Source organism: Microplitis mediator, chromosome 10 (genome assembly GCF_029852145.1).
Source record: "Microplitis mediator isolate UGA2020A chromosome 10, iyMicMedi2.1, whole genome shotgun sequence".
Classification (NCBI taxonomy): domain Eukaryota; kingdom Metazoa; phylum Arthropoda; class Insecta; order Hymenoptera; family Braconidae; genus Microplitis; species Microplitis mediator.
Window position 1 is genome coordinate 5,689,917 of NC_079978.1, and position 16,335 is coordinate 5,706,251.

Below are 16,335 nucleotides of genomic sequence, written 5' to 3' on the forward strand. Positions count from 1 at the left end.
GACTGTTCAATTGTTATTATTTTATTCAATTCATTTATTCAAGTGAAATTTTATTTTTTTTTTTCCTCAATCATTTTCCGCTCCATTAAATATTTAAGCAGTTATACAGTTTAATATCAAGTACTTTTAAATACTCGATCGTAAAATAAAAATTGTTTTTTTTATTTTCGAGTGACTTGATATTGATTTTAAAATTAATTTTATACTTTGAGCAAATAAATATTTAATCATTGCTAATTTAATTTATTTTAAAAATTTTCTTAGCGTGTAGTAGTACCGCCTTTTTGCCCTTCTCTTACAGCACACGAGTTACCTTTTCTACTCTATACTTTACTCGCCGATTAAAGTATCGCGTGGCGGGAGAAAATTCAAAGCTTCTGTCGCGAGTCGCCGCGCGTCGCCACCGTCAGGTACACACAATTCTCCCCACAAGTTGCATATAGTTACGCTGATTTCCGCGAGTTCGCGCCACCAGTAAGGCAACTTTCATTCTCCGACCTAATGTTTTTATTTCTTCAAACCCATATTTAAATTTTATTGAACTCTCAAAATATCTGACAGCAATGCAAAAAATTTCAGTCTATCGCCGATACTCTTACAAACCAAGAAACTATTTTTTTTTTTAAACAATTTTTCTAGACGAAAAAACCGCCAAATAAACAAGTAAAGACTCGAGGCAAAAACGCGGAAAGTTTATCAGCGAAAGTAGTATAAAGTTTGAATTAAAATAAAATTTCGTAACGAGGGTCTAAAAAAGACGTTGAGAACGTCGATTAACGAATTGAAACGATGCCAAGCTTTTCTCGGGTCTCGGGCTACCTCTGATTAATAGCCGCACATTTCCACAGTCAAATAGACAAAAAAATTAGTTATAGATTTTTAAAAATAGAATAAAACTTTTAAAAGCTTAAATACCGCGATTAAGTTTTTCCGCAATTATAAACGAATAATAGGGAAATTTATACTTGTTTAAGGGAGTGTGTATGTATAATAAAGTAAAATATTTAAAATGTGTAATATATTCGGTGGTGTTGTAGAATATAAATTGAAGCGCGTTAATAATTTGGCATCGGTCATGCGTTATTTCGATTTCGATGCAAAACGCCCATGTAAAAATGCTATTAATGCTGGATAATCGTGTTTTATGCATTTTTATGGGGCTATTTGTAACCAAATCTCTCTAGGGGCAATTGAATGGTGTTGGAGAATAAATATACTCAATACCCGATGCATTCATACATTTATGTTTCTATAAATACTTATATATACATGTATACATATATATGGAGTTTGAAATATAAACAGAGTGTGTATTTGCATATTTTCTGGATTTAATTAGCGCCGATGCTGCGCTATTATTAATTGGATAAAACGTGGGTGGTGAGTCGTGTCCCTTGCCGATATAGCTAACGCGATATTTACTATTTCTCGTGTACAGATAACTCGTCGATTTAGCTTGCCACCGGATTTTCCATGAGAATGGAGAAATTAAACGGCAATTAAATTATTTTTTACTCTTTTAGTCATTTAAATTTCCTCCCATTCCACACTCTACAAATTTCTCTCTCTATTTTCTCTTTTAATTTCCGCCGTTATTATTATCATATATTTTTTTCCGTCAGGTATTTTTCATTTTTTAAAATCGTGTAAACTATTTTTTTTCTGTCATGTACATGTAAAAAAACATGAAACAGTTTACTGGTCTTGTGAGTTCGGGAATTCTTCACGCTGGTTCATGCCATTAGTTGTTGTTTTTTATTTATTTTTTTTTAATTCTTTATTTTTTATTTTGGACCGTAATTCAAGCTGGCGTATGGGTCAGTTAAACGGTGAGACGGGGACGAGCCGACGAGATAGTTTATCATCATTTAGTTCCACGACCTGCCGCAACATTTTAAATCTCTCCTATCTCACAGTCGTGTCACGGCTTGCTGGACGTCCTTCTTTCTCTGCCGCTCGCACCTACAGCATATACCCTATACTATACAATGTACATACTCATATATGCGATATTTATTTAGTATTACACATATAGTATACCATAGAGTAGACTCCCATCGCGCTTCAGCTGGACAGCAAATCCCCGTATCCGCTCAATATTCATGTGCTATCTAAAAAATATTTTCATTCATTTTTTATAAATAAAAAGCTAACAAAAATATCGACGATTAAATGCTGCACAAATACACTGAGCTCTAAAAGCTTTCGCTGTCTATCTTTCAACACACGGCAATAAATAACAAAATTAAATGCTCACATATATGAACGAGCATGATTCCCGTTCGCAAATTCGAATCGGTTTAGTCAGGAATTTACGCTAAGTGCACAGTGCAGTTGGATTGTACGGATCGGTAATTCGGAGAACGTGGTCTCGGGGTCTCCGGGGTTGATAGGTCGTCCCGGCAATGTGCCAGAAAGAGAGAGAGCTAAAGGCGTACCCCGGTACGTGGTTACACACATACGTCTCGTATTTACCTCTATAGCAACATTCTCTCTTTTATCCCTCATCCTCTCACTCGCACTCTCTATAACATATATATATATATATATATATATATATATATATATATATATATATATACACATATACATTTAGTTGTAGTCACTCGATAACGACGACGGAGGTGGAACTCGCGCCATCACCCGCCGATTCGGTATTGTAGCGCTAATTAAACCTCACGCGTGTCACGAGTCACGATTCGCCTGCCAGTGACGTCACACTCGTGATTTCTGTATCCCAATATCTACTATACAGGCTACAGTACATTGCATACATACATATCAATACATATGTACAACAATGTTACGTACTGGCCCCTAGCACCGACTCACCCAATCCTCCCGAATGTTTCTCTCAGTATCAATCTATACATACAATACACAATACACTCTACACTATTATCCAAACAAACCCATCAATCTTTACTTTCGATGACATACCCAGCGAGCACACAGCGCGGGATATTTTTTAAAATTTAAAAGTTCATTCGTCGGATTTTGAAATTAATTAATTACACTTCTTCACACTTGGGGTGAATAATTAAATCTAATTACTTTTTTTAGCAATGACATGTTAATTACATTAAGAACGGAAGTAAATGTGATGTTTTATGTATACAATTGAAGGGTTTGAGGAGCTTTACAGGCTATTTTAACACATTGTGTGTTAGGCATATCTAGATTTGAGATCTGATAGCAAGCATTGACAAGAGCGTTGAATAAATTACGCTCATGTTTGCCGGGATATTTATAAATATACTATGTATTATGTATTATATATTATACATTACAAAGAGTCAGACAAGGACAATGTGAGATTAGAGGCGAGGATGAGAAAAGATGAAGAGCAGGTGCAAACTTGGTCTGTCAGGAAGTCGCTTACAGCTTGAGGACAAAAGCATCCCCGGGGACTCGTGTACATTCTCAGTCTCTACTCTTGGCTTCTTGAGGTGAGAAACAACTGAGCAAAGAGGGTAAGAAAGTATAAAAGTAGATGTTGTTGGAAAACCAGGAGCAGGAGGTGAGAGGGGGAGTTGTGAGTAGACAAAGTGAAACAAAAAGACGAGGGATGTGAACATGAGAGTAACAGGGTAGCTCTGGTCGTGTATCCAAGCCATTCGAAGTTGTTGAGAGGCTCATACGTCACTCCCTCACTGTATTACTAGGAGACCCTGTTATTGAGGATTCGGTTTTATTGATTTATTTATACTCAAAGTCAATCCTAAACGCTATTGGGTTATTGAGAAACAGATACTTTTTAAGTTAAACCAAAGCTCTGCTAGCTAAATATCTCTCAAATTATTTAAATTTTAAATTCACTCGTCGTTTCTGATTTGGTTTCTTTTTAATGAGTCATATTCTACGATTGAAAGATAATTGGTATGGTAATTTATATTATTCCTATATACGAATAATTATAATTATGAAAATAGTTATTATTATTTTTTATGATTGCACGGATAAAGAGAAAAGAAATGTGGGGTTTTGAATTGAGTTGAAATGGGTGGAGTAATATACTTCAATTTATAACTGTCAACAGTGTTAACTGAGTTCAAGGGATAAAAATAAAATAATACAAAAAGATACAAGTTGAGAGTATTATAATAGAAAGAGAAAGAGACGTATATATTTTAAACGAGTACACGACACGGTCATCGTATTCACCGTTCAACGAGAGTATGTAAACGTCAGCTCGTTTTACAAACATCTTTTTTTTAATTTGTTTTTCGCTTCTCATTCTTTTTATTATTCACTTTATTTTATACTTGTCAGTTAAATACTGTTACGTTATGACAACTTTAAATTGATTTTCTCATTTTTATTATTTTTATAAATTATTTTTAATTTAATTAACTCCATTATTGCCATTGTTATTTTCATTATTTTTTCTTTGTTGTCAAAAGCTATTTTTGGGCAGTCGAAAAAAATTTTTTAAAATTTTTAATAAGGAAGTAAAATTAGGTTTTTTTGAATTTATTAAAAGAATGTTTGGAATTCAAAAGCAACTTGTTTTAATTCCCACGGTAAATCAGTGATATTAAATTGACGGGTTGATGTGTTTGATTATAACCTGTCGCGTAAGGACGATAAATCGTTTCTACACTAAATAATACTATTATATACTACACTAGCGACCCACACAATTCCAATTCTTTCTTTTTTTTTTTTTTTTTCGGATCCAGGTATATGAATTTTTTTATATATATTCCGATTATCTAAATGGTTGAAATGAGACAGTTATACACTTGTTAGTTATTTTTAATACCAGATCAGTAATAAATAATTATAATAATAACATCTGAAACCTAAAATATAACAGCAATTTTTCATAAATGATATACATTTTTTGTGTTTAAATAATTAAAGAAACTTGAACTGTCTTTAAGTTTTGAAATGACGAAAAAAATTTTAAGTTTTTTTTTAACATTTGTCATTAAGTTAATAAGGGTTATTTCGGATGGTTAAAAAAGAGCGAACTGAAATAAAAGAGGCCGAAGAGTTAAAAAAAGAGCGGTAGTTCAGATTACAATGATTACGCCGCTATTTACTTATTTTGTAAGTTTTTATCACAAATTAATGACCGCAGTGGACACTCGAGAGTGATGTTTAAGATGTGGAACGGTTTTAGTGTTAGTGTCTCTTTTAACTCCTCAGTCTCTGTTCTTTTATATCGAGCGTGAACGTGTAGTGTGCGGCATCTCTTGGGACTGGTCATAATTCATTTTTTACGAGAGCACAGTTTCAGGAACCGAAAAGAAGGTAAAAGGTACACTCTGTTTGATTTATAGAGTAACGATTAAATGCAACCAAATGGACAAGTCTACGGTATATTATTTGACAATGTTGCTAAAGTGACATACAATTATTATTTATGACAAACTATTTTACATATTTTTTAATTACAAACTATCTTCTCTAGCTATTAAATACATTTTACTACTTCCTTATACTCAATATAGATTTTTAAATACTTTCACTATTTTTTCTCAACAATTTCCTAAGACTCAAATCTAATAAAAAAAAAGTATACTATGAATTACTCGTACTACAACACATCTGCGGCGAAACAAAAACAACAATTTTAAAGAATATAATTTTCGCGGCGTAAAATTCTTAAGGGCTGGTTGGTTATATTCTCAGATAAGAACTTGCCACGCTTCTACAGCTACTTCACGTCTACTTCTACTTCTTCCAACCCAGTCTTTCTCCATTCCCATCTCTCTCAGTCTTTTTCCGTTACACATGGGGCTTTTCCATCGTCCGGGTTCTACACAGCTCGGAAAACACCCTCGCTCACCCGTGTGAAATTACTTCGCTCGGCGGCTTACTCAGATATCCCCCAGCTCCCCGTGTATCCTCATTCTGTTGGGATCTTCGCCGAGAAATAAAGTAGATACCTTTCCTATTTTCGCATCTGGGAAATTGCAATACTGCCAGGACCGAGTTACCTTTTTTTTCCTTACAGTATCAGACAGTGTACTATATAATACACTGTAATATCCTATATATATATACATACACACATACAATAACACATTTGTTATCTATAAACATAAATGCATATAAATACACATAAAGTAAAAATAATTATCTTACCCTTTTTATTAACGTAAAAATAGCAAATAATCGCATCTCATAAAATATTTTCCATCACGCGACTCTTATCTCAATACCGATTTAAATTTAAAAATTTCAGACTACTCATGTCATCACATGCGTTGACTCATTCTGACAACCATACATATATTTATTTTTTATTATTTTAAATACACATCGTGCTTTAATTTACTTGTACACATTACATTTGTTATATTTTTATATACATCAACATATTTTTGTTGTTTATTCAATTAACATAATTGTGCAATTATTTCCGTCAAGTCAATATTAATTTCAAACAGCAATAATATAATGACAAGAAACAACCGTTGAAATGTGGCACGCGATACCAATCTACTTTTGTGATTGACATTTATATGCAAACATATTTTTATTATTTTTTTTTTTTAAATCCTATTGTTTTATTTTTATTTATATTTATATTTATTCATATCATGTGGATTTCTCATATTTATTATTTTTATTTTTTGTTTAACAGGTAAATGGTGTCCGCGTAGAGAATGGAGTTCGCCACCAGATGCCCAAAGAGCGGCAAGTGATGCTGCGCGTCGCGGTGTCCTTTATTCCTCGGTATTTCTCGGCAGTCCTGGTAAGTCTAATAATATAAATTATAAATTTACGGACTTATTTATCAGTCTAAAAATAAAACTTGAATTTTATTTTATTTATGATGTATGTTGCGTCAAATTAGTGTGTACTGAGGGTAAAGAAACGTGTGTGTTTACACGTCGATGAATAAATGGATATCGAAAATATATGGATGAGTGATGTATGTGTGTACGTGTGTTTGGTAAACGTTTTGAGGCCTAATATTCGTGAGCAGCTTCAATGTGCACTCTGTGCTGATAGTTGGGAGTAAACGTTTATAGTATAAACCACTTTTAATCGTACCCCGGGTATTCGTCGCGTTGAATAAATATTGATATCGAATGACGCGTCCACCAATCACAATCACGCGACTCTATATACATGTTTACTGTATACACATATATGTATAGGTATAGGTATATATTTGTTTACGATTGGATGCAGGCATATGGTTGATCGAGGCGCGAAATGGAACAAATATAATTTACGTTGATTAAAATTTGGTAAAAAAAAAAAAACAGTTTTTAGTAAAAGTTTAAATAATAATTATTGATATAATGAATAAATGTATAAGTGAATCATTAAAAGGATGAAGAGACAAAGAAAACACATGAGGAAAATAAGAGTAAGAGAAATAGGTTGTGAGATTGGCGCACAAGCGAAACGCCGTAGAGTATCCATAGTAACGTAGTGAGGCGGGAATGTGACGGTAACCATGGTAGCGCGAGGTTCTCTCGAACCTGTCCATCCTCTTCCAGCCTCCACGTCCTCATATATACGTATCCACACGTGCCCTCTGCCTTCCGCCCACAGATCTTCACTCAACTCATTTCTCTTTCTCCCATATACGTACCTATTATATATATTTTAGTCTTGCGATACATCGAGAACTCGATTCCTACTGCCTATGCCGCGACGCGATGTCTCCCGTACGGGATAAAAAATCAAAATAGTTTCGGATTTACAACGTGTTGAGGTTGAATTATGGAAATACAGTTTAGCCAGTAAAATTTAGCAAACCGCTACGTAGACAATCTATCAAATCAATATGTTTCAAGTCGTTATCGCCGACCTCGTTGAACTATCTTGATGTATGTCTCTTTCGATAAATCACCGTGCGTTCTGTTCCACAGTTTATATAGATTTATATACTTATATCTATGTAGTTTTGCTTATAAAGCCGTCATCGTTGAATTGCTGTTTTACTTATTGGTCTGTTCACACGCCGGTTATCATAGACAGGACCTGGTATTCAATGCGCAATTATAATCAGCATTCTTTCTCATTATTATTATTATTGTTATTATCATATAATAAATTTGTTGAAAAACTATTCCATTGATAATTATGTATAGAACAGTCTATAAATATTTTCAATTAACTTTAAAATACTCGAGTCTATTTAAATGCTAATAAATAAATACAAGCCTTTAATTATATCAGTGACATAATTTTTTTTCTTCGATAATTAATCATAAATATTCATTGCATTTAAATATATTCAGTGATACAAAACCTGGCGTTATTTTAAATTCACAGGAATATATTTTTTATATAAATTTATATTTAACAGTTGATCTCATCAGTGAGTCATAAATTTAATGGTCAATCTATTAAATTTAAAAAAGTTTAAATAAAATCTGTTGCATAGTTGGAATAATTATTTTTATTAATTGCACATTATATTTAATGAAATGAATTATTATGAATTTATGTGGATATGAATGAGAATTAAAACAAGTCACCGTGAAATATTATAAAACAGGTTGACAGTTAGAGAGAAGTGCTGGTACGAAACGAAAGAGAGTGCGAAACAAATTAGTATAACGCCACAAACAAATTTGCTGAAATTTTGCCGAGTAACAGATCTCGTTACTGGACACAACAGCTTACATATACGTGCACTCTGCAGGTTTCTGTGTGTTTGTATATAAAGCAAGTAGATGAGACAGCAAGTAGTTCGCCGAAAATTCCTGGACTTTAGTGACAAGAGAAAGAACGAGACAGAGACAGATAGTGAGCACATGAGCAGATCGAGTGAGCGAACAAGAGCCAGCAGGCGAGTTTGTAGCACATAGACCTAGACCCAGCACATCAGGGTCTGTTGGAATTCGCTTAGTTCGGTTTTTCGTGGATCGCACGTCATCCCTCCTGGCCGTTTGAAATTTCTCCTGGTCTCGTCTATACTCCACTGCCATACCAACTCCACCTACATGTCTATGTATATATAAATATATATGTGTACTGCTACACTAGAGTAGTTGGAACACATATAGCTATAGAATGACTGGCTGGTCTCCCTCGATTCGCGCGTAATGTAAGGGTTGCGCTCGGCGTCCGTTTCGGAGGGTGAGAGAGTTTAAAACCCCTCGGGGCTTGAGGTCCGGGCCGGTTAGATTTATCGGATGTTTTGGTTGGCGGCCATTGTTAACCGCCCTCGTGTATCTCTTTCTCTTTCTACTCTCTTTTGGTTTCTCTTCTATACACTTGGACAATTCACCGGCATGGCGTAAGCCTTCAAGCCTCAAACCACTATCACTACCGCCACCGTCACCCCCACCCCGGTCATTGTAGAGTTTAAAACCTTTTTCGGATTCACATTCCTCGTCCTCTCAATTTCCACTCTGGGTTTTCCAACACACACTGAACCCTAGACCCATACTCAAATGTATACTCAGTTGTGAACTTTAAGTTGCAGGTATCTATTCAAACTCTCTGTGTACACCAACTCAATCACACACTCATCTTCAATTCAATCTAAAATAAATAACCGTCACCATTTGATGTCGGATAGCGTACATTATTTATAAAATAACATAATCCGGCACATCGGTATCCAAATTTATGAGCTTTTTTTTTTAAATGAGGAATGCAATTGTTCAGTTGCTTGCCAGGGTTCTTTGATGTTTGAGTTACACAATGGCGGACCGAGTCTCGGAAGAAAGAGAACCGTAGGAAGATAAAAATATATAAAAAAAAAACTAAATAAATAAATAAAAAGTAAGGAAAAAAACTAAATAAGAGAGGAGAGGATTTTTTCTTCGCCACAACGTGTTCTTCGATTAGCGGGCAACCGACCCGACCATGACCTCCACTCTCCTTTCGTCTCATATCCACCCAGATGAGCCAGCCGACCGACGAGCGACCCGCCGTAAGCATAAGCCGCTCGTTCTCTCTTCACTCCAATCCTGCTGTACTCTTTCCTCATCCTCGTGCTCCATCTCGCGGCACTGATTGGACGATCCATCACCGCAGCATCTCTCTCAGGTTCTCCTCCGTCAGCCTCCGTCTCACTTCTCGCTCACCCACCTCCTTCACCTCCTTCACCTCATCGCGTCTCATCTCTTCTCTTCTCGTCCCTTATATTCTTTTTCCAAGTCCTTTCGTCCCCTCGAGTTAAGCTGGACACACCAGAGTATCTCGTGTCCTCACGCATCGTCAATTCTTTCTACTCCACCTTCTTCACGGATAATTGCTTAGTCGATTAAGAATCATACATATAGATAGATAAAAAATTCCAATTTTACTTTTTCAATTATCTCAATAAAACTTTTTCCCAGCAAACTTTTAATCATTTTCGTTAATTTCAATCGATTTCTCGAGCCCATTATTATTTTTATGCATTATTATATATATAAGTATAATATTTATGATGGAACAAAGGAGAAAATGATGGACACGATGAAACACAATCCACAAACTGTTAGCTGATAAGCCGTATGTTTAAAGAGAAAAGGAGCGAGTGAGAGGAATAATGTATGTGTAGTATATATTCGTTTGGCGAAATATAACGCGCTTTCGTGGCTGTGCTCAGGTATATTCATTAGTTCCTTATTCAAAGGCAACCGAGAATAGTTCTGGAGTTACCTATATATACATTTAAAGAGAGAAAGAGAGTTAAATAAAATGAGAAAGACAGAAAGAGAGTGGAACATACAGCACACAAAGCACAAAGCTTCGTCGCTGAACAATGAAAGCCACAGATTTCATGAAGCCCCGCGAGAGCCCGAGATAGGCACAATGGTTTAGCCAATGTACGTGGATGGCTTTCACCCACCACTCTATACACCTCTTTCTCTGGTTCTCCTTTGCCCGCCTCTACCTCTTCTACCTGTTCTCTTCTCTCTATACCTCTGCACACTTCCCTGCGCACTCTTCTACACCTTTCACGTGTAATATTCATGTGTGTTGAATATATTAATGCCTAGAGAGATATGTAAAACGCGGGTGAATATATATATATATATATATTCAACTGCTGCCGCCACTGCAATATTAGTGAAATGTGTCTCTGAACGAACCATGTGCGGCACCAATATTAAACACCACTCGTCGGTGCATCTGTGACCTTTTATCTCGTTTTTTCAATTCCAAAAATTTTTCCATTTCATATATACTCAGCTTTTCTTCCCACATATCTCGAGCAACTACAACACCAATCTCCTGCATCCGCACATATTAAACTCGCGATATTTTTAAACAGATTAAAAACCTTTTCCCTCATATTCGACTAAATAAATTTTTTCATAAACTTGTTATTGCAAATAAAATAAATATTGAAGTTGCGAGGAAAATCGCTCACTCACGTGCATCTAGACTAAATAATAGACAGCAGGGAGAGCAAAAAAAGTTGAATAAAACGGTGGAATAATTAAAATGTGGTATTTACAAAGTAGGGAGACAAGAACACCCGCTGGTTACGATATGGCTGTTACGGGGTGATGTGGATACCGTGCGGAAGAGCAGCGAGTAAAAAAATGAGAGCTGCAAAGAGTGAGGGTTGAGTAGTTTAGTGTATATCTATATAGATGTATATGTATATGTATATGAGGATGACGATGGTGATCGGCCATCAGGACACGAGACGGGGTTATACGGGGAAATGAGATAGACAAACAGTATATAGTGTACAGTTTAGTATAAGTGAGGGTAGTTCACGATGCCTCGCAGTAGTTGGTATTATAGAAGTAGTAGTAGTAAACGTGGGTATAGCCATATCTCTCTTCTCTACTCTTCTCTTCTGGTGCGGTCCCTGTACGTTGGAGTTTCCAGAGCCTAGGTCCTACTAGCAGCACAACCCAGACCCTGCAGCTGTCAAACGCAGCCAGAATCTTCTTCTGCTCGTGACAGCCTGAAAATGAAGAGAGTGCCCCGCGTAGTCACAGCACCACCATTCTGTCCTATACCGTTTCTCTACATACATAACGTTATACGTTGGAATCATGCTCTACTGTGTACATATACATTTGTAAATGTATGTATGGATGTGTATTGGTTTGCAGATACGCACTTATTGAGTCTAGTATCCACGTGCAAGCAATTGTCTCGTGTATTCCCATTTTCTCAGGCATCAATGTTTAATTTTCATTTTCATACACTCTAATAACTATTGTGTTACACAATGAAATTCAACAGAAAACTATTATACAACGAATTCTTTATTTTTTTTGTATTAAACTTTATTTGTTCGCTTACATACGTTTATTAGCTCAATTATCGCCTCGACGTAATAGTGACCGGCAATAAGAATTAAGAAGAAATGTAAGATGTGCTATTGAAAAAATTTTAGATAATATTTTCAAAAAAAGAAAGATGCTGGATTGGATGCTTTTGCGATTCCTCGTCAATAGTTTTACCTCGCTCTAATGATTTTATTTATTTTTTAATACTTTATTTCTCGGCGACGGCATTCATGCTTTTTCTTAAAATACATTGTATTATGTTTAAACTTAAACACAGTGAGTCGTTTAAATGTTTTTATGTGCGCATTGAGAAAGAGATCATCAAAAGTGTTCCAAAGATAATAAAAATTTTTTATTTTTTAGTGAGTCAGTATTATACATAAATTGAGCGTTTGTCGCTTTGTATATATAATAGAAAGAAATGAAAGAATGAGAGGTAAATAAAATGAGGTGAGTTTATGTACCAAGCGGTCGGTATAAGCTCCAGGCAATGTATGAATTTATATGTTAAAAACATGCCGAATGTCGCGAACGTGAGAACAGCCATCGATTCGTTATCCCCGACATTTGCCTAAGGCTGATCACATTATTATTATTACTGCTACACTATTATGACTATTATTGTTTTTGTTGTTATTATTATTATTATTATTACTAGTAGTAGTGGTAGTTGTAGTCGTAATATTTAGCGATGCAACAAACGTATTGGACCGGTTCGATCACCTTCTTATTCACTTGTACTTATGTACAATTCCTACACAGTATATACATACAACATATATAGTAGTGTAGTAGTACAGCTATCGACTCTACTTGGTTTAGTTTGGTTTGGTTTGGTTGGCTTCTTCTTGCTTCAGGTGGTTACTACAGAGCGGTACATCACCGGCGCGTCGAATTGCGGGACTCGCTCGACGTTGTCGGTATGGTATGGAGAGCTCTTGTGTTGTGTACCAAGCCGCAATATGTCATTTGTTCTCTGTCTGCACACGCTTTGCTCTCCTGTCTGGTTCCATGAGAGAAAGCAAGAGAACAAGTACAAAGAGATATGTCTATTAGCCGGTTCGCTTTACTTGAGGTTTCATTCTACTCTTGTTGGTGTTCTCAATTTTTGTTAACTATACAATACAATGTAAGAGGTTAACATTACATTTAATGGTTTATTAAAATAAAAAATTATTAATCATTATAGAAATATGTAGCCACGATTTATAAAGGCGCTAATGATACAATTGTGATGAGAGGAAACAAATAGCGATATTTTGAATTTTTTTGTCTGAGACAAAAGCTTAAATAATTGAGATGTCCTGTGTGTTAAGAGAATGACACTGGCACAAATTATTATACCGGACCTCCGGGGGCCGCGCTCTTATCTGTTGGTCGGCTTGTTTCTTACTCCAGCTATTAGTTCCTGTGTCCCGAGAATCTATATACTTACTCGGTCCTTACACCCGTCCTCTCGACTCCTGCCACAGCAACAACAACAACTAAGGACTATCTATAACAAACTACAGCTACAACTACCATCACACCTTTCTCGTGCTGGTCTTCTGATCGGAAGCCGGCACGAGTATCGAGCATGACCCACCGCCATCTCGTGAAATACTGCGACTCGATTTTAACACCTTCCAGCTCGTTAATTAACACTCGGTCTCTTAAACAACGACAACGGCCGCAAACTTATTCTCTCTTCTCTTCTTCACTCGCTCACCTTCCAATTCGACTGCGGTCATTTGCTTTCTTGTTTTTATTTTTACTTTTATAGAGACGCTAAATTCTCAATTATATATACATATATAGATATATATTTTAAATTTTTTTACGTAGTACTCAAAGAATGAACATGAAAATAATTTAAATGAAATAATAAATCATAAAACTTTTTTAATTTATTTCGGCGATTGACATTTTGACAGCAAAAAGAGTCACGGGATCACGCGTTAGGTCAATGCCACCATACGCACTAATTGTCATTATTATAGAAGCTATGGACATTGGGGCGTAAATACGTAATGCGAATAAAGGGGTTGTGTCTCGAGGGTGATTGAGAAGTTCGAACACTCTCTATACTCTATAAGCAATGGGGAGAGACACCAATGAGTGGTGTATTGCCATAGCAGTAGGGTACACATGAGAATGCTCTCAAGCTGAGAGAGTCGAGTGCCCACAACAGATTGCCGCGACCAGAGAAAACAATGCGATACTACATACCACTCTCACTCGCGTGCCTACAAGTACACACCAACTCTACATACATAAGCACACATGTGCCACAAGACTGAGTCCACTCACGGGAACCTCTCGAGGGAATCCGGCGAGCAAAGGGGTTCAAAGTCTATACATGTACGTCGAGGTGTTGAGATTCGCACTGTTTCTAAACACTTTAACTCACAAACTCTTGACTCGACTCTTTTCTTTCTTCCCAATCACTTTACCTTCTTCTCAGTCCCGATCTCGCCTCTACTTATTATTATTATTTTACTTTTTTCATTTTTATTACTAAACTTTGATTATTTTACGGAAATAAAAATAATAAAAATTTCAAATTATCGATAATCGGGATTAAAAAGCCTTGAGCGCTGAATTTTCTCTCGATCGTGCCAGAGTAAGGAATTTTATAAAATTGCATTGGCAATAGATGCCCGCCGGGCATCACTTATATAGATTTTTATATTCATCAGTACCAGCTCTGATGTGTTTTTGCAAGCTATAGATGACGGGATTTTGTCTGGAAGACTTTAATATACGCAATGCTGCACGACTGTACGGTAATATGTAAAGTACGGATATTATGTATTTATTATAAATAATGCAAGCGTATCAAGAGGGGAGAGGAGGGGGGGGGGGTGCGCAGCCCCACGTGTTTATTGATCCACACATGTACGCTAAGGCTTCTTTAAGACGAATGAGGGAAAGGATAATCAATTTATCACTGCAGGTGCTCAACGCATTACCATACTCGACAAGTCCTCCATCGTGTCTTTTATCCAGAGCGTCGTCGACGTCGCGACGGTTACTATATTTATGTACACATATAAACAACCATAAGTAAGAGAGATCGCGTGTAATGTCCGAGAATGTGCGAGAATACAAATTGCAACAAGACGACAGTTCAGGGACCATCGTACGTCTTTCTTGTCGTACTTCAACTCTCAACTCTCTGACTCTTACTCTGAATTCTGACTCTGGGCTCTGGGCTCTAGACTCTAGGCCTAGATTATCTTGTATATACTATCAAGTCTCTGCACTTCCGGTTCTTACATAGCGAGATACTAATTGCCTCAACTAAAACCATTTATTTTTTGAGCTTCTGTCTAAACTTGTTCTCTCCTTGAACTTAATGTTTTTAAACTAAATTACATAAATATATGCTCCACAGTAATTAATTATCTTAATCCGGGCTTAAATTTATTTATCAATATATTTTTGAGGATTTGGGCTTCGGGTATTTGCATAAAAGGTAGTTTATGTATCAGTATGTTTTTAGTTTTATTTAATTTAAATAAATTATGGACTCTGATGGTTCCGAAGATTGAAAAGTCTTTGTATGTATGTGTGAAAATATGTAGGGGAAATATGTTGATGAGATATATATCTATGTATATATAGATATTGTATAAGCAATAAAAATAAAAATGTGTATAGTTGGTTTGGCGTCGTCGAAGCAGCTGCTGCTGTTTTGTCTGGGCTTTATAAGAGATGTCTCTTCTCGCTTTTACGTTCAATGTTACTACTCAAAATGCCTTTGGGATACGCTATTTTAGTTGTGTTAAAAATGCATCCATCGAGACACGTCAACGCGCCTATTCACCACTCGCGTTGCGATGTCGAGGACGTCAGTATTAAGGCGCCTATACTAACTTCAACTCTTTTTTCCTTTACCCATTTCCCTTTCTCTACGAGCACTCCACTACTTTTATTTATTTCTCCCCACACTAATTTTGTCTTACATATATACATCTATCTATATTTATATACATATATTCATCAACAAATTTTTACCATCTTAATATCTTGTCGCCGAAAATCAGCTGTATGATAATAATAATAACAACAACAAGAAATAACTGAAAATAAAAAAACAAGATAAATTCTTTAGTTCTCAAGTTTCGGGGCTCCATTGCAACGTGCCAAGGAAACACGTCCATACTGGTGTCGATTCTCCTCC

General features: G+C 35.9%; 1 protein-coding gene across 8 annotated transcripts in view; it reads left to right on the forward strand.

Annotated features, from left to right (window-relative positions):
- LOC130676538 (homeobox protein homothorax) overlaps positions 1–16,335 on the forward strand; it is a 263,375-nt gene that overhangs the window by 135,793 nt on the left and 111,247 nt on the right. For 4 of the 8 annotated variants that reach the window (XM_057482847.1, XM_057482842.1, XM_057482844.1 and 1 more), the window contains one exon: positions 6,599–6,707. In XM_057482847.1, coding sequence (XP_057338830.1) covers positions 6,599–6,707 — 109 coding nt within the window. Of the gene's footprint in view, positions 1–6,598; positions 6,710–16,335 lie in introns of all 8 variants that reach the window. The other 4 variants (XM_057482848.1, XM_057482846.1, XM_057482843.1 and 1 more) reach the window with 1 other exon arrangement.